The following is a 19,166-nucleotide window of genomic DNA, read 5'->3' as shown; positions in this document are numbered from 1 at the left end:
ATCTGTCAGGGGTAAGTTTGTCTTATTACCAGATATGACAAACAGTCAACTTAGTATCTGTTCCTTCTGTCAGGGGTAAGTTTGTCTTATTACCAGATATGGCAAACAGTCAACTTAGTATCTGTTCATTTTGTCAGGGGTAAGTTTGTCTTATTACCAGATATGACAAACAGTCAACTTAGTATCTGTTCTATCTGTCAGGGGTAAGTTTGTCTTATTACCAGACATACAAACAGTCAACTTGTATCTGTTCATTCTGTCAGGGGTAAGTTTGTCTTATAACCAGATATGGCAAACAGTCAACTTAGTATCTGTTCTATCTGTCAGGGGTAAGTTTGTCTTATTACCAGACATACAAACAGTCAACTTGTATCTGTTCATTCTGTCAGGGGTAAGTTTGTCTTATTACCAGATTGTGGCAAACAGTCAACTTAGTATTTGTTCTATCTGTCAGGGGTAAGTTTGTCTTATTACCAGACATACAAACAGTCAACTTGTATCTGTTCATTCTGTCAGGGGTAAGTTTGTCTTATAACCAGATATGGCAAACAGTCAACTCAGTATCTGTTCTTTCTGTCAGGGGTAAGTTTGTCTTATTACCAGATATGACAAACAGTCAACTTAGTATCTGTTCCTCCTGTCAGGGGTAAGTTTGTCTTATTACCAGATATGACAAACAGTCAACTTAGTGTCTGTTTCTTCGGTCAGGGGTAAGTTTGTCTTATTACCAGATATGGCAAACAGTCAACTTAGTATCTGTTCCTTCTGTCAGGGGTAAGTTTGTCTTATTACCAGATATACAAACAGTCAACTTAGTATCTGTTCATTCTGTCAGGGGTAAGTTTGTCTTATTACCAGATATGACAAACAGTCAACAAAGTATCTGTTCCTTCTGTCAGGGGTAAGTTTGTCTTATTACCAGATATGGCAAACAGGCAACTTAGTATCTGTACCTTCTGTCAGGGGTTAGTTTTTCTTTTTACCAGATATGACAAACAGTCAACTTAGTATATGTACCTTCTGTCATGGGTAAGTTTGTCTTATTACCAGATATGACAAACAGGCAACTTAGTATCTGTACCTTCTGTCAGGGGTTAGTTTTTCTTATTACCAGATATAACAAACAGTCAACTTAGTATGTGTTCATTCTGTCAGGGGTAAGTTTGTCTTATTACCAGATATGATAAACAGTCAACTTAGTATCTGTTCTATCTGTCAGGGGTAAGTTTGTCTTATTACCATATATGACAAACAGTCAACTTAGTATCTGTTCATTCTGTCAGGGGTAAGTTTGTCTTATTACCAGATATGACAAACAGTCAACTTAGTATCTGTTCATTCTGTCAGGGGTAAGTTTGTCTTATTGCCAGATATGACAAACAGTCAACAAAGTATCTGTTCCTTCTATCAGGGGTAAGTTTGTCTTATTACCAGATATAACAAACAGTCAACTTAGTATATGTACCTTCTGTCAGGGGTAGGTTTGTCTTATTACCAGATATAACAAACAGTCAACTTAGTATCTGTTCCTCAGGGGTAAGTTTTACTTATTACCAGATATACAAACAGTCAACTTAATATCTGTTCATTCTGTCAGGGGTAAGTTTTACTTATTATCAGATATACAAACAGTCAACTTAGTATCTGTTCTATCTGTCAGGGGTAAGTTTTACTTATTACCAGATATGCCAAAAAATATTTCTTCTCTCAAGAAACATTTTCCAATGAAAAACCAAACGTAAACAAAATGACAATCTTTGCCCAAATGTTCATTTTTGTCGAGCCTGCAACTTTTGTTGCAGAAAGCTCGACATAGGGATAGTGATCCGGCGGCGGCTACGGCGGCAGCTTCAGCTCACTTCTTAAAAGCTTTATATTTTAGAAGGTGGAAGACCTGGATGCTTCATACTTTGTATATAGATGCTTCATGTTAAGAAGTTTCCGTCAGTCACATGTCCAATGTTCTTGACCTCATTTTCATGGTTCAGTGACCACTTGAAAAAAAAGTTCAAATTTTTTGTAATGTTGAATTCTCTCTTATTATAAGTAATAGGATAACTATATTTGATATGTGCATACCTTGCAAGGTCCTCGTGTCTGTCAGACAGTTTTCACTTGACCTCGACCTCATTTCATGGATCAGTGAACAAGGTTAAGTTTTGGTGGTCAAGTCCATATCTCAGATACTATAAGCAATAGGGCTAGTATATTCGGTGTATGGAAGGACTGTAATGTGTACATGTCCAACTGGCAGGTGTCATCTGACCTTGACCTCATTTTCATGGTTCAGTGGTTATAGTTAAATTTTTGTGTTTTGGTCTGTTTTTCTCATACCATATGCAATAAGTCTACTATATTTGTTGTATGGAATGATTGTTAAGTGTACATGTCTAGCGGGCTGATGTCATGTGACCTTGACCTCATTTTCATGGTTCAGTGGTCAAAATGAAGTTTTTGAGTTTTGGTCTTTTTATCTACATGATCTAATGCTATATGCCATAGGTCAACTATATTTGGTGTATGGAAATATTTTATGATCTTTATGTCAGTCGAGCAGGTTTTATTTAACCGTGACCTCATTTTCACGGTTCATTGCACAGTGTTAAGTTTTTGTGTTTTGGTCTATTTTTCTTAAACCATTAGTAATGTGTCAACTATATATGTTGTATAGAAGCATTGTTAGCTGTACCTGTCTGCCTGGCATGGTTCATCTGACCTGGACCTCTCTTTCAAGGTTCATTGGTCTTTGTTTAGTTATCTTGGTTAATGTTAAGTTTATGTGACAGTTGTAATAAAGCTTAGCTTTATACTTAGGACTATCAACATAATATCAATGATTAGTATAGAAGGCGAGACATTTCAGCGTGTGCACTCTTTTTTCATGAAAGAAGCAAATTTGACATTTACAAACCTAAACCCTGTTAGGGTTCTTCATTTTGATAACAGCTGGAAGGTCATCAGTAGTGAGAAAAAAACACTTTACAGCAAGGTTGTGACTGCTCCAAATATATTTAAATAATGAAGTTCCTATTATATTTACAGTGCTCATGTGCGCCTAGTAAAAGGAGATGGAGGAGTAAAGTATGAGAATGGTGATCGTACAACAACACCAGCTCCCAGTGGTAGATGTACTTGTGGGTTTAAACATTACTGGGATGGCAGAGAATATGACAATCTACCAGAAATGTAAGTTATTTGAAGGGCTATCTTAGAACTAATGTTTTAACGAGTCTGTCATCATTATAATTTGAAAAGAATTGGTTGAAATAAAATGAAAGAAATTAATTACAAAAAAAAATGAAAGTTGGTGAAATTTAAATATATATCCTAATGCAAAAAATACAAATTTTTAAAAACGGTTGATTCTGGAAATTCTTTAGTAAAGAAGTTAAAGATTTTAGCTTTTTTAATCACTATACCTGAATTTGTAGGAAAAAAATTATTTTGACAATAGTTTGAAAACTTATTTCTAGAACAGCCATAAGGGTAAAAACTCTTTACTATATTACAGTTATAATTCGGGAACCTTGATACTGGGATTATTTATACACATGATACGCTGGAAATGTTGATCATTGCATCTTAGTTTCACTAGTAAAACTTGAATGAAAAAAAAAGTAAAACAAACAAACAACGATCAACTGTTTTCATTTGAAGTGTACAAAAAAATTAAAGAAGTATGTTCAAATATTACACATATATTGAGGATTTTAATGTGTAAAACTTAAAATATAATACAGACGTATCAGTTGAAATTGGATGTAAGATGAAATATTTTATATTCCCATTTGTTCCCATGAGTTCAAAATCCCCAAAATAAAATAACTGTATAACCATACATTTATATAAACACATGAGGATATACAAATATTTTTGATAAAAAAATTATTCTGTTAGACAATGTATGCCTTTGTGTAGCTATTGTTTTGATCGGTGTTTTATGGTGTTTTAATCATACTCTTTGTAGATTCCCCATTAGTATGGAGTGGAATGGAGAGGTTGTGGCAGAAAAGGTTATGTGGTTTCAGTACGAATCTGATGACTCACTTAACAGTAATGTGTTTGCAGTAGCACAAAAACTAGTTCAAAAACATTTCCCAGGTAAATTATTCAAATAAGATTTTTCTCATATGTACACAAAAAAAAAGTATAACCCAGGAACAATTTGCAAACGTCTATTCTGCACAACTAACAAGTGGTTAACTGGACATTTAGAGATCCATCACTTATTGGACTGAATAAATTTTATTGGACCAAATATATCAACATTTTTATTCTAAACCTTTAGCATTGTTTAGTAAATAGTGTCAAATCTTATTTGTTAATTAAAGGCTGTATACAAAGAAATGTGTTGTGTATTGTAAATACAATTTTCAATTTTCTTTTATACCAACTCAGCTTTAATTCAGAAATCAGATTTGACTTGAAAATTGGTCTGACATGATAAGAAAAATTACAAGTCAAAAATATATCCATCAGGACTATTGAAAAATATTCAGAATGACATCATTTATGATACCAAACATAATTATACAACCAATAAACTCTTCATTTCAAAATGTTAGAAATGAAATACTGTAAATTTAGAAATTATTTCAAAGTATGCGACAGGATTATAATGGAAATTATATAAACTTGCATTTTGAAATTTTAAATATGAATTAACAAAAATAAAAATAGCATTTTTAATAGTCAAAAATGACAAAATTGCAATAATAAATGCATGCAATAATTTCTGAAGTTACAGTATGCAATAACTGTTGATTTTTAATCAGAATATATTACCTAATGATATTAATATTACAGGAGAGTTTGGGAGTGAACGACTTGTCCAACAGGTTGTGAATACAATTCTACGTCGTACTGCTGGACAGAAAAAAGATCCAGAGAAATCTGTGGTCAATCCATATAGTGATGAAAACTTCTCAGCAGATACAGCCTCTAAAATCATTCTTACTGGACATGCAGTAAGTACTATATGTATATGTCAGAATAAATCCAACAATAAGTACTAATATAGTATATAAAATTATTGACCTGAAATATAAAAAAAATTCTTACACAGCATCTGAAATTAGTCTTAAAGTTGATGCAGTGTGCAGCATCTGAAGTTTCCCTTAACTGGTCACGTAGTATAGGTTCTAAAATTATCTGCAATCTGCAACTTAACCATCAATTAAAATTAATCTTAACATACTTTTACAGAATCTAAATTAAGTCTAACAGGACTGGCAGCATTGGAAATTTATAATTGATCATTTGAAAGTCTTTTTGTAAACTCTTTGATTTGTTAGAGGCACAGTTCATTTAAAATTTTGAAATTTAATTGATCATAATAAAATTGAGAATGGAAATGGGGAATGTGTCAAAGAGACAACAACCCGACAAAATAAAAAACAACAGCAGAGGGTCACCAACAGGTCTTCAATGTAGCGAGAAATTCCCGCACCCGGAGGCGTCCTTCAGCTGGCCCCTAAACAAATATATACTAGTTCAGTGATAATGAACGCCATACTAATTTCCAAATTGTACACAAGAAACTAAAATTAAAATAATACAAGACTAACAAAGGCCAGAGGCTCCTGACTTGGGACAGGCGCAAAAATGCGGCGGGGTTAAACATGTTTGTGAGATCTCAACCCTCCCCCTATACCTCTAACCAATGTAGTAAAGTAAACGCATAACAATACGCACATTAAAATTCAGTTCAAGAGAAATCCGAGTCTGATGTCAGAAGATGTAACCAAAGAAAATAAACAAAATGACAATAATACATAAATAACAACAGACTACTAGCAGTTAACTGACATGCCAGCTCCAGACTTCAATTAAACTGACTGAAAGATTATGATTTCATCATATGAACATCAGGCACAATCCGTCCCGTTAGGGGTTTAGTATCATACCATCATAACATATATGAGAAGAACATAACCCGTGTCATGCCAACAACTGTTTTTAGAATAAATGTGTTTAGTTCCGATGCAAAGACCTTATCAGTGACTCAATATTAACGCCAAAATATGCAATCTTTAATGACTTGACAACAGTATCGTAATTATATCCCTTCTTAATAAGTCTATTCAAAGGTTTTGTAAGTTTCTGAGGTGAATACTGACACCTTTGTGCTTTATAAAGAATATTACCATAAAAAATTGGATGTGAAATACCTGAACGTATTAGAAGTCTGCATGTTGAGCTATATTTACGAATGATGTCTTTATACCGATGATAAAATTTAGTAAATGTTTTGACTAGTTTGTGATATCGAAAACCCTGGTGTAATAATTTTTCAGTAATACATAAATTTCTCTCGTTAAAATCTAAAACATTGTTACATACACGAGCGAATCGTACAAGTTGAGATATATAAACACCATAAGATGGTGACAAGGGAACGTCACCATCTAAAAACGGATAATTAACGATAGGAAATGAAAAATCATCCCTTTTATCATAAATTTTAGTATTCAGCTTTCCATTAGTGATATAGATATCAAGATCGAGAAAAGGGCAGTGGTCATTGTTAGTATTAGCTTTATTTAAAGTAAGTTCAACAGGATAAATTTCATTAATATACATACTGAAGTCGTCATTATTGAGAGCCAAAATGTCATCCAAATATCTAAAAGTATTATTAAATTTGTTTATCAGATGTTGTTTCGATGGGTCTTTGCTTATTTTTGTCATAAATTGTAACTCATAACAATACAAAAACAGGTCCGCAATAAGTGGTGCACAGTTAGTCCCCATTGGAATTCCGATAATCTGAAGATATACGGAATTTCCAAAGCGAACAAAAATGTTATCTAGTAAAAATTCAAAGGCATATATAGTATCAAAGCATGTCAAATTAACATAGTTTTTTTGTTTATTGCTACTAAAAAATTACCTAAAAGAGTTTGAACATATATATTCACATTCTGATTTTTTGAATGCCCATTTAATTAGGTGTGTGAATTTTTTCTTAATGAGAATGTGAGGCAATGTGGTATACAGGGTAGAAAAATCAAAACTTTGAACAGATTCATAATAGTTTGAATACCAAAGTAGAATCCTGTGTATGAGGTAAAAAGAAAACTCACTAGTACTATGTCTTATATATTAGAATCCTGTGTATGAGGTAAAAAGAAAACTCACTAGTACTATGTCTTATATATTAGAATCCTGTGTATGTGGTAAAAAGAAAACTCACTAGTACTATGTCTTAACTATTAGAATCCTGTGTATGAGGTAAAAAGAAAACTCACTAGTACTATGTCTTAACTATTAGAATCCTGTGTATGAGGTAAAAAGAAAACTCACTAGTACTATGTCTTATACAATGTATATTAGAATCCTGTGTATGAGGTAAAAAGAAAACTCACTAGTACTATGTCTTATATATTAGAATCCTGTGTATGAGGTTAAAAGAAAACTCACTAGTACTATGTCTTAACTATTAGAATCCTGTGTATGAGGTAAAAAGAAAACTCACTAGTACTATGTCTTATATATAAGAATCCTGTGTATGAGGTAAAAAGAAAACTCACTAGTACTATGTCTTATATATTAGAATCCTGTGTATGAGGTAAAAAGAAAACTCACTAGTACTATGTCTTATATATTAGAATCCTGTGTATGAGGTAAAAAGAAAACTCACTAGTACTATGTCTTAACTATTAGAATCCTGTGTATGAGGTAAAAAGAAAACTCACTAGTACTATGTCTTATATATATTAGAATCCTGTGTATGAGGTAAAAAGAAAACTCACTAGTACTACGTCTTATATATTAGAATCCTGTGTATGAGGTAAAAAGAAAACTCACTAGTACTATGTCTTATATATTAGAATCCTGTGTATGAGGTAAAAAGAAAACTCACTAGTACTATGTCTTATATATTAGAATCCTGGAAGTACATTGAAAAATATAGATATTTTTGTATGTATTTATTTTCCCATTTTAGGCCAAGACACTGCATAAAGAAGAGCTGTGTAAGAGCGAAAAAGAAAAGCAGGTTAAGAAGAGGATAACATCAGAAGCCCAGAAACATCAGCAAAAGAAAACTGCAGAAATTGCTGCAACATCAACACAGAAATCTAGTCCTAAAAAGGTCAATATATATAAAATCAATGTTCTACTTTAGTGAGAGATTTTATATTAATGGTAACATTCACAAACCCATCAACAGTTTATGACTTTATATGGTATAACTCCTATTGTTGTATGATGCCACAGGAGTGAAAATACAGAATTTATTTCTATTTTTGTTCAGAAAAAAAATCCAAAGTAGCCATGTAACTTCAGGAAAATTCCCTTATAATAGATATTTGATTTATTAGTGGGAGAATGTTTCACAATTGTTTCCTGATTTATTAGCACTATAAGTAAAAGGAGCTGAGAAAATAGAAACACAACAAGACACAATAAAAAAAAACATCAGCCTACAATCTTCATCAATAGACAAGCATCTACACAACATGTCAAGCAGTAAATTGTTCCTAGTCTAAAACAAATGTGGGTGAAATTAACCAAGACTATAAAAAACATATCATCAACACCAAATTCTGTTAATGACACAATCATTAAGGAAGCTGGCTTGTCATATTTCAGATTTTTTGTCAGAATCCTCTGGTTTTATTCATTTGAATGCCTTGAAAATAATTGCCTACTTGAGTGAGATATTTTATATTAAGGATGAACTTAGGTGAGGTTTTGGAATTTGTGTCAAATGTACAGACTTCTTGGTGTTTTTCCATACAATACAATGTAAAAAATTTTGCCCCATAACACCCTTTTATTTTTTCATATAAGACTTTAAAATAGCTCATGAAAGGTCATTCACCAGAATTATAGAAGATTCTTGATTTTCTTTCTTTTGTTTTGAGACCCAAATAATACCATTGCAAATATAAGGTAAAAGTCCGAAATAGCCTTTTCCCGCCATATTTTAAATCTCAAATATCTCGAAAAGGAGGTCCATGACCTATCAACATTTTTAGTTTATCTTTATCCTTAATTGATGCTCTACCAGCTTATAGTATCAATTTTAATTTCTTAATTTCTTAATTTTTACCTAACCTCACCTAAGTACATCCTTAATGGTAACATTCACTAACCCATCAACAGTTTATGACTTTATATGGTATAACTCCTATTGTTGTATGATGCCACAGGAGTGAAAATACACAATTTATTTCTATTGTTGTTCAGAAAAAAATCCAAATTAGCCATGAAACTTCAGGAAAATTCACTTATAATAGATATTTGATTTTTTAGTGGGAAAATGTTTCACAATTTTTTCCTGATTTCTTAGCACTATAAGTAAAAGGAGCTGAGGGTAGGTCAAGAAAATAGAAACACAACAAGACACAATAAAAAAAGACATCAGCCTACAGTCTTCATCAATAGACAAGCATCTACACAACATGTCAAGCACTAAAGTCCCTTGTCTAAACAAGCAGTTGGTAAAATTAACCAAGACTATCAAAAACCTATCATCAACACCAAATTTTGTTAATGACACAAACATAAAGATATATCTACCATCATTCATTAATGCTTCCAGACATGAGTAGGCACCTGAACATTAGCATTGTATATATAGTATTTGATTTTAAATTATCAGAATTTTGTTAGTACATTGTTGTTCATGTATATAAGAAATCCACTGTATATGGAAATAGTATGATCATGTTCCATCAGTGTGATTCTTTCCGTTTGCTACAAAGCAGCAATGTAATATTTGCATTGATACTTTAACACAGAATATTTGCCACTGAACCTTAAAAAAAACAACAATCAATTTTTTTATTCCGTCATTAAGGTGGTACCTAACACTACAGGGAGATAACTCTGTAAAATCAGCTAAACGTTTTAATTACGTTGTGTTGTTGAGGGAATATAAAGCTTCTCAATGATCAAAACGAGTGTTTGTCAAACTGCTATATAACCAGTGTATTTTTTCTGATAAAATGGTTGGTTCAAATTTTTTGAAATTTTTATATTTTTGTCAAAGGGTCAAAGTAAATACTTTGTCAAAATTTTATGAAAATTAAACGAGCCAAATTAATTTTAGTTCAGGTGTTGGGTACCACCTTAACATTCTTATGTTCATTAATCTTGATTTTGTAGTCCAAGTCATTAGACTCTGGCGGGCAATCAAAAACAACCACTGCTAGCACAGATATCACCATGACAACATCAAAACTAAGTTCACCGCGGCACACTGGTGAGAAAAAAGTCAAGATAGCTACATCTGATGGCAGACAGGTAAGTCAATACATAATGTAAGCTTTTCATTCTGATTATTTGAAGCTGATATACATTTATACTACTGCTATTTTAGTTAGGTGTGTTATCATCTTTCTCTTCTGAACACCTAAGTTTTTGTGTCAAAGATTTGTAAAAACTAAACTTCATGAAAGTTAATTAAAATATACAATACAACAATAAATTTTAACTAAAATGAAAATGTAGCTGTTTTAAAACCATATGCACAAATTTATTTTTTTGACAATTTGTTTATGAAAAATTTGTAACATTAGAACTATATGCTCAGAAAAAAAGGAAATACCAGAATGCATAATCTTTGGCTTTAATTAAAAGCAACATTCTCATAAGATAGAATTGAATCAGGTTGTTCATTAGAAACTTTACTCTGGTCATATGTTATTTTTCTTCTTCAATGCACTTTGCCAGTCTACATAGAATATATTAGTATATATGAAGTAAATTCCATAATTTAAACTAGATTTACAATTTGATATATTTTACTTGTAGATGATGTTGAATTTACCAGGGGAAGTAACTTATGACCAGTTAAAAAATCTGATAGCTGAGCAGGTTACTGTTCCTCCTGTACGACAGAGGCTCAGAACAGGATTCCCACCGAAAGAATTAAAACAACCGGAAAATGCAGAGCAAACCATACCGTTACTTCACGGTGATAAAATAAGTGTTGAAATATTGCCTGACAAATCTGTACCCATGGAAATTGATCGTAAAGTTTCTACGAGAGATAAGACCAAAGTGAGTGAAGTACCTAGTGCTCACAGAAATTTTGGGGCTTGGAGCAGTTTTGAGGAAGATGCTCATGGCAGCACAGAAGAAGCATTGTTAAGGGCATTAAAAGCAACAGAAGGAGGTAAACACATTTTAGATAGGATGGATTTACTCTTCATTTGATGGACTTTACCCAGAAATAAAATGCATACATAGATATTTTGACAAATTGCTTATAAAATAATTGACATCAGAATGGTATTTTGCAATTTTTCTTCAATATAATAAAAACTAGAACTTTTAATTGAAGTTTGCATTTTGTTACCATAGACAGGGAAACAAAGGAATTTCACCAGACTAAAGTTTGATAAGAGTTGGTGCAATGCAACAATGAATAGGGAATAAAGTTGATGAGTGTCACATAAACTGTGGGAAGTTTTTCTATTCGTTTATGAAAGAAGCAAAAGATTGTGATAAAACATATACCTAATTTATATCTGGGTGTTAATATTTATCTACTAAAACCATTGATGCTTTTAGCAGAATATTAAAGTAGTTGGAGCATTTATTTAATCATATGTTCAAGAATAATTCTTTTTCTTTTTTAGCAAATGATAGTTTGGATTCCTCTATAGCTAGTCTTGCAATCATGTCCACAGTTACTGGCCGTGACCTTTGGACATATGTTCAAACTATGCCCCATCTTTTCTCAGTAGGAGGTCTGTTTTATAAACAAATGGAGAGAGATTTAGGTCTTGTTGATGGTAAACATTGTCAGCTACCTGCTTTACCAGGAAAAGTAAGTTTTAGAAAATCAGAAAAGTAGACAAATAATTTGAATAATGATTACTGATACAAATACTCTTAATATTCAGCCTTTAAATTAAACAGAGACTTTTAGAACAACTATAAAGTATTGATATGTTGTATGATTGTCAATGAGACAACTCTCCAACAGAGACCTAATGACATAGAAGTTAACAACAATAAGTCACTGTACATCCTTCAACAAATATGCACTGGATATTTAGTTTGTGATAAGGAGCTTTTACAGATTGAATTAAAAAAAATGTAAATTGATATTAAATCTAAGCATTTATAGCAAGTGCAAGTAAGAGAATATTTGATTATTCAAAAAAATTTCAGCATTGACTAAATATACACTGATAAATAAGTTATATGTTGACTTTTTCTTTCAGGTTTTTAGGTATAATGCCCATGACGACAGATTAGAACTCTGTTTAGAACCGCATGGACATTTCCAAGTGGAACCAAGAATTGAAGAAAAGGTAAAAGAAATGGTGGCTTCAGGCAAATTGGCAGAAGCACGATTTGGTAGTAGTGGAGCAGTTGGTCGACACAGTCCCAGAATGCAAGCATTTGCAGGTCAAGGTCATTCTATGAGGTCAGCTGATATTGAAAGAATGCCTGGTGATCTGCCAGAACCAGTAGGGCACCATCATCATCATAACCAAGTCCGAAAACTTCAGGTAAAGTGAAACAGTAAACCAGTAGTGATCCTTGAGGAAACCAATTGATTATTAGATAAAATTGAGAATGGAAATGGGGAATGTGCCAAAGAGACAACAATCCGACCATAGAACAGACAACAGCAAAAGGTCACCAACAGGTCTTCAATGCAGCGAGAGTACAGCTAGTCTTTATATTACTCAAGCTGCAGAAAGTTATAAATTCCAGTCAAGCAAGACGAATAAAATTCTCTAATGACTTTGATGGATTTTTTTTTAGTCCGAGGTGATTTCAAGGAAGTGAAAGTTTTGATCATACAAATTATACTGCACTTATACCTGCCTTTGAGAAACATTATGATAAATAGATGAATCTCTAAGAGGGAATAGTTACCATCAATTAATTGTATCAATTATCTAACAATTATGCTTTAGAAATGATTTTTATTCATTCTAGAATCTTTGTGATCCTGATAGACATGAGGAATCCATTAGTGAGGAATCAGAAGAAATACTTGAAGATGCACCTGCAGTGCAGTCACCAGAGTACCAGAAACTTGGACCAGGATACAGTGTTATCAGTTCAGAAAATGTAAACCAATCAAATGAGAACTTTCAATTGTTTAAAGACCTGGCCCAAAGTATTGAAGAGACAATGAATGAAGATATAGCTGATATTAATAAAGAGGTATTGTTAAATGTAGATTCTGCATCAAGAAAGACACAACATTTATTCATTCCAAACAATAAAATTGCTAAGCTTATTTATTCCACAGCATAAACTCCCAAAACTAAAGAAACAGTTATTTTATTGCTGTTCTTCATCTCAAAATCACAATGAAGCCTTCGCATAAGTAGCAAAAGCTCTTACCTAATTGCAAGATTATGACGGCCCCTAGATTCAGTGTGAGCTGAATTCTTTGCCTACTGACAATCACGCCACAGCTTTGGAAATAAAAAAGTTCCGTGCCTATTATTATTTTATAAATGTTTTCAACACCTGATATAACCAATATTCTAACATGACGTCCTTCAAACGCTTTGAGTACACACCCGTGGTTAAATTTGAGTATATTGCATGGGCTGTTCCGATCGTACTCGCACGTCGTATGGTTTTTTATGAATGAGTTTCACGACGTCATAAAACCATGACGTTAGAATAGCATTTTAAGGGAAAATACACGCTTGTAAAACCGAAAATCATCACGACATGGAAACGTAAACAAAAGATGCTAAAATGTGTTATAAGCCATATTTGTTTAAATATTTAAGACATATAAGTAAGTTATCATTTAAATTAATTCAAAACTATCTATATACATTATTTTAAATAGTTTAAGCATGTCACTAATATTCAGTTTGATCAGTTCTTTTACGCTAATTTAATGGTGCGTTTATTTATGGGAATGGCAAAAATTTGCCTCCACCTAGAGCGCTTCGATTCAAAAGAATTGCCGTATTTTACCTATTAGAATCGAAATAATTCATGGGGGCTTAAAAATATCATGATTTTACCACGGGTTGGCCCTTTATGACAAATATTTTACCCTGAGCTAGATTTTACCACGGGTTGTCCCTTTATGCCGATATTTTACCCCTCGCTATCGCTCAGGGTAAAATATTTGTCATAAAGGGCCAACCCGTGGTAAAATCATGATATATTCAAGGCCCCATGAATTATTTCTTAATCAAATCTATAGAATTGTTAACTGGATTTTCAAAAGAAAAATCAATTATTGATTTTGGGATGTGCTGTTGGCAGACGCGTGTTTGGCTGCCAAACAGTGTCCGTTCATTAACATAAAAAAGCTTTGATGAAATCTTTTTATTTTATATAATCTGAATTTTATTAGGAGTGGCTTTTTGATTTGTTTCAGATGGAGAGAATAGACAGTGAAGAAAGAATGAAGTCCAGTGTATGTAGCAGTGATATGTTGTCTCATGTTCCGTCAATATCTTCTATGTCTGACACAGTGTTTGAATCAGAAACAGACAATCCTAGAGGTATAACATCTGAAGGTAGTAGTTGTGTCATTAAATCCACAGATAGTGATAAAATGGAGGTCAATATGGAGTGTTCTGATACTGGTGTGAAGACTTCGGACAAAGAACAATGTGATGTCATCAGAATTGATAGTGCGTCTGCTGCAGCTACTGTGAGTCAGCAGTTAGAGGACAAAAAGACAATTGATAAAATGGAAGAAAATTCAGGTTGTGTTGGATCTCTTTCAGCTGATGATAAGATAAAACCTGAAACTGTTTCTGGTGATGGACAAGATGAGTCTGTATGTTCATCATCTGATCAGCAAGACATTGAACTAAAAATAGACGAAAGTAAATGCCAACCAGATTCTATGACACAAAATAAAAAACTAATTCCTGAAACAAAGCTGGAGAAAGATGTTGCCAAAACAGGCTTTTCTGCACAGACCAAAACTGACAGAGACAAAGAAATGGATACATCATAGCAGATCTGTGCTGTAGTATATGTAAATGATGTTAATGTATTATATGTAAATAACAATTATGTATTATATGTAAATGATATGTAAATGATGTTAAAGTATGTTAATTTATTGTAGATTTTGTATCTGTTTCAAGTCTCAGCATATAATTATGTCAGAAATTATTATTGTGTCAGATTTCAGAAAACTTCATCTTTTATTAACTTTCTATGAGAAAGTGTCTGAAAAATCCCTGTGTAGATTATTTTTTATAGTTGACTTCACTGTTTAAGTCTGGTGACACTATAATCTAAATATTATTTTATGAATATAGATAGTGTTCTATGTTTGATAAATGTGATGGTGCTCATTTGAGATGCCATGTTGCTAAGCCATATATTTTTGAAATAATAATTTGATTTAATAAACATCACATTGATGTATCATTCAAGAGAGTAAAAATGTATTTTTTGTTTTCAAATATTGGATATATACATATAGATTTATCAGTATTGTGTGACTATTTTTTGTGATTTTATAAAGCATCCAACAGATAACAAAATTAAGTACATGTCAGATGGTAAGAGAAATATTTTTTTCAAAAGTTATGACAAATTTATTTTTAAATCTTGCTATCATTTATTGACAAAACTATTGATTTTTCTACAAATATAACTAAAATAATTTTCTATTGAAGGCATTTTAATTTTTATACCCATATATCTTACTCAAGATTTATTACAACTACCACTGTCATCTTTTTAAATATTTAAGCATTATCAAACAAAAAAAATAAAACTTCATTTCTGTTTTGAATGACTTAATGGTTACCATCTTCGCAAGGTCACTTCTCTCTAGTCAAATATAAGGTAATGGGCTTTTCAATATTTTTATTTATTATTTATTGATGAATATAATTCTTTGTTCTAAATGTATCAGATATAAAATTATAACCATTTAAATACATTTTAATCAATAGGTGGCATGTTTTTTGTTAACATAATAACAGACATTCAACTGCTTTAGATATATGTCTTGTTCCTTTTTCTATAAAATTGACATTTCATGGCATTTTATACCATGCTTTGCTGTATTGGTTTTGCCTATTGTTGAAGGCTGCACAGTGACCTATAGTTGCTTACCTTCTACATCATTTGTTCTCTGCTGGAAAATAGTCTCATTGGCAATCATAGGGGGTCTCATTTGGGGGTTCCGATCACAGATCCCGCTTATTGTTTTGTCAGATTCCCGTATCACGCTTACACTATATACGTAAGCAATTCTCATTTTTTTGTCATTTCCCGGGTCCCGCTAGACCTCATTTCCCTTTTTTACGACACAATAATTTGACTTTCACGTGTCACGCTTACAAAAAATCAGCAATCCCGTGTCACGGTTAGACCCCAATGAGACCAACATCATACTTTATCTTATTATTATATCCTTTTCTGAAATTGCACCAAGTTTTGTAGTGGTAGTTTTACAGCTGTCAGAAATCTTATTTATTAAGATAATCATACTTGTACACATAAACTAAAGTTGACATATTATTCTACTTTGTATAGTCATTTATTGATATCCATGTATCAAATTGTTTAACTATTTCAACATTTTATTTTGCAAATTTTGAATGACTAACTAAATTATGAGTTTGCCTTTCTTAAATACCACTAAACTAAATAATATATAGAAAAGTATGCAAAAATAATCATTGATGAAAGATGTAACCAAAACATAACATGTGAGCAATTCAGGCTCTTGAGATTGCATTTCTGTAAATATTGACAATGCATTTTCCCATAGGAACTCCTTTTACGGCTCGAACTGTACCAAATTTACAGATGAAGTTTTGAAAAAAATCTTATCCTAGAATTGAAAGTTCATTTGCACCACAATTTTTTTCAAAGGTCAAAATATAGGGCTGGGCGGCATATTTTCAACGTTTATATGCCCTGAACTTCTCAGAGTTTAAACTAACACTAATTTTCTTAACTACCCCTACCTCGAATGAAAGGTTACCACAGATCTCAATGTAAACAATATGCACATGTAAATGTACTGGTAACATTCCCAAGTTATGCCTCTGTGCGATGGTACACAAGAGAGCATAACTGGGAACCAGTATGTAAACAAAATTAATTTTCTATGAATATTCAAGATCTCCCCAAAAGAGGCGTGTTTTGAAAAACAGCTGTATTTACAAAGTGCAACCTTGAGATTCTCTTGTTTCGTTTATATCTGCTATTTTTACTAGTTTACTGATTTTTAAATTCATTACAGAAGAGAGGGAAGTATGTCACCTTCACACAAGAAAGATACTTGAACTTTCAAACACAAATTATTATAACTTGAACATTTATTATTGCGATTGTTGAATGATGTACATATATTTTTGTAACATTTCTATGAAAATAGAAAGAATTGACAGTATTATGTGAGTAATTATCCAATTTTTGTGATGTCAAAAGGGAAATGTTTTTTTTCTTTCAATTATTTAGATGTTGAATGTACCGAATATTTTTGTCATTTTCAATGATATTTGTATTTTGAACAACACTGCAAATAAAAATGGACAACTGGGTTGGAGTTGAAGTTTAAAAATAGATAATGTTTTCAAAAGAACGTCTAAATAAACTCTAAATGTATCTGTACAAATAAAATTGTAAAACTTTTTTTTTTGGATTATTTTTGGAACATGAAAAAAATAGGAATCTGTAAAGGGATGTTTTGTACAAAAAAAGATGATTTTTTTTGGTGATAAATGAAAATAATTCTTTAATGTCATATTCTATGATCTTTTTGATATGATAAGGCTTGATTTGCTTCAGCTCACAGTAAAGATATTGACAAAAATAATGGCTACCCATTTTAAATGAGCATAGAAAATGACCTGAAAGAGTTATTTAGTATTGGAAGATGTGTGTCCATTGCATTGTTAGAAGATAAAAGACTAGACTCTGTCAATAGATATCATATAGCTCTTTCTGATTAAATTTTTTTTTATTATATATTTCTAAAAAGGATCTATTGGAATGCTCAAAGGAGTAAGTTCGGTAAGTGCCATATTTGGCCCCAATTATAAAGTTCATGGTTACAAGACAATAATTGTTATAAGTTGCCTTAAAGACATGTGAAAAAGTTAAACAGAGCTGTTTTTGTCAAAGTTTAATTTTAACACAATGATTTTTACATTCCAAAACGGTCAAGATAAGGGATTTTGGTGAAATTTGACAAAATCAGCGGGATTTCAACCAAATAAAGGACCAGGAAACATAGAGCGCAGGCGTCGACAAGCTTAATATTCAAATAAGACATGTTAAATGTCTTCACAAACATTATTTTAAAAGATCTTTGTTGTCGACGTATGCGCTCTATGTTTCCTGTCAAATAGTCTTTGGAAATTTACCCATTTTCATTGATTTTTTTGTGAAAAATCAATATGAGTACAACTTGTGACGTCATAATGAAACGCAGAAACGTAAAATTTTAAACAAAATTGCTTATATCCTATCTAGTCAATGTATTAGCTATAATTTATCGTGATATTGGTCAATAAATCTGAATTTGAAATTTACGCTAAAAAAGTGGGCCATTTAAGGACCTTATCCAACATACTCCTTTAATTTTCAAATTCTTTTATGATTAAGATTATCATTTTCAGACAAAATGCTACTTTAGTTAACCCTTTACATATTAATCAACCTGCATGCCAGTAAGCATTTTCTTTTTATAAATAAACACAAACAATGTGAAAGTATGTAAGTTTAGTATAGCCTACCTTTCATGTCTGCAAATTTTGAAGTTTTGCAATGTTTGAATTATTGCGAAAAATTGGGACAGGAAAGTTTTCTCAAAAATACAAAATTGAATTTAAAATTTTGAAAGCATTGTTTTTATGCAAAATTTCAAGAAATAGCAATAATTTATCTTGCAAAATCGGAATAGTAGGTGCATGCAAAATTCAGAATTAACAGTATTCAGTTTGTCATCTTTCTTTTATATTTAACTAGATATTATTTGTTAATTTATGAAATTGAAGTTTACATTAACTGAAATTAGCTGGCAATTATATTTACATTGTATAACCAGAAGTTGTGCCATATTACATAAAGTGTTATACATTTGTCTGTTTTGTATGGCTAGGTCATTTATGGTTTGGTTACGGCTTATATGTAAGACACTTTCCTCTTCAGTTCCTAGACTGAATTGATATTGATTTAAACAATAAGTTAAAATAAATTCCTTTTATGTCCACTTGACATTGGTT

General features: G+C 31.8%; 1 protein-coding gene across 1 annotated transcript in view; it reads left to right on the top strand.

The window, feature by feature from the left end:
• LOC139482631 (deubiquitinating protein VCPIP1-like) overlaps nt 1-16,604 on the top strand; it is a 30,987-nt gene extending 14,383 nt beyond the window's left edge. The window contains exons 8-18 of the mRNA XM_071266559.1: nt 3,043-3,186; nt 3,968-4,101; nt 4,807-4,967; nt 7,949-8,095; nt 10,117-10,254; nt 10,765-11,128; nt 11,595-11,785; nt 12,186-12,476; nt 12,913-13,143; nt 14,333-16,085; nt 16,317-16,604. Of these exons, the coding sequence (XP_071122660.1) occupies nt 3,043-3,186; nt 3,968-4,101; nt 4,807-4,967; nt 7,949-8,095; nt 10,117-10,254; nt 10,765-11,128; nt 11,595-11,785; nt 12,186-12,476; nt 12,913-13,143; nt 14,333-14,923 (2,392 nt within the window). The 3' untranslated portion in view covers nt 14,924-16,085; nt 16,317-16,604. The remainder of the gene's footprint in view (nt 1-3,042; nt 3,187-3,967; nt 4,102-4,806; nt 4,968-7,948; nt 8,096-10,116; nt 10,255-10,764; nt 11,129-11,594; nt 11,786-12,185; nt 12,477-12,912; nt 13,144-14,332; nt 16,086-16,316) is intronic.
• The last annotated feature ends 2,562 nt before the right edge of the window (nt 16,605-19,166 follow it).

The sequence above is a fragment of the Mytilus edulis genome, chromosome 7 (genome assembly GCF_963676685.1).
Source record: "Mytilus edulis chromosome 7, xbMytEdul2.2, whole genome shotgun sequence".
In the NCBI taxonomy this organism is placed as follows: Eukaryota; Metazoa; Mollusca; class Bivalvia; order Mytilida; family Mytilidae; genus Mytilus; species Mytilus edulis.
The sequence above is the reverse complement of the archived record's forward strand: the minus strand, read 5'-3'. Positions and strand labels throughout refer to the sequence as shown.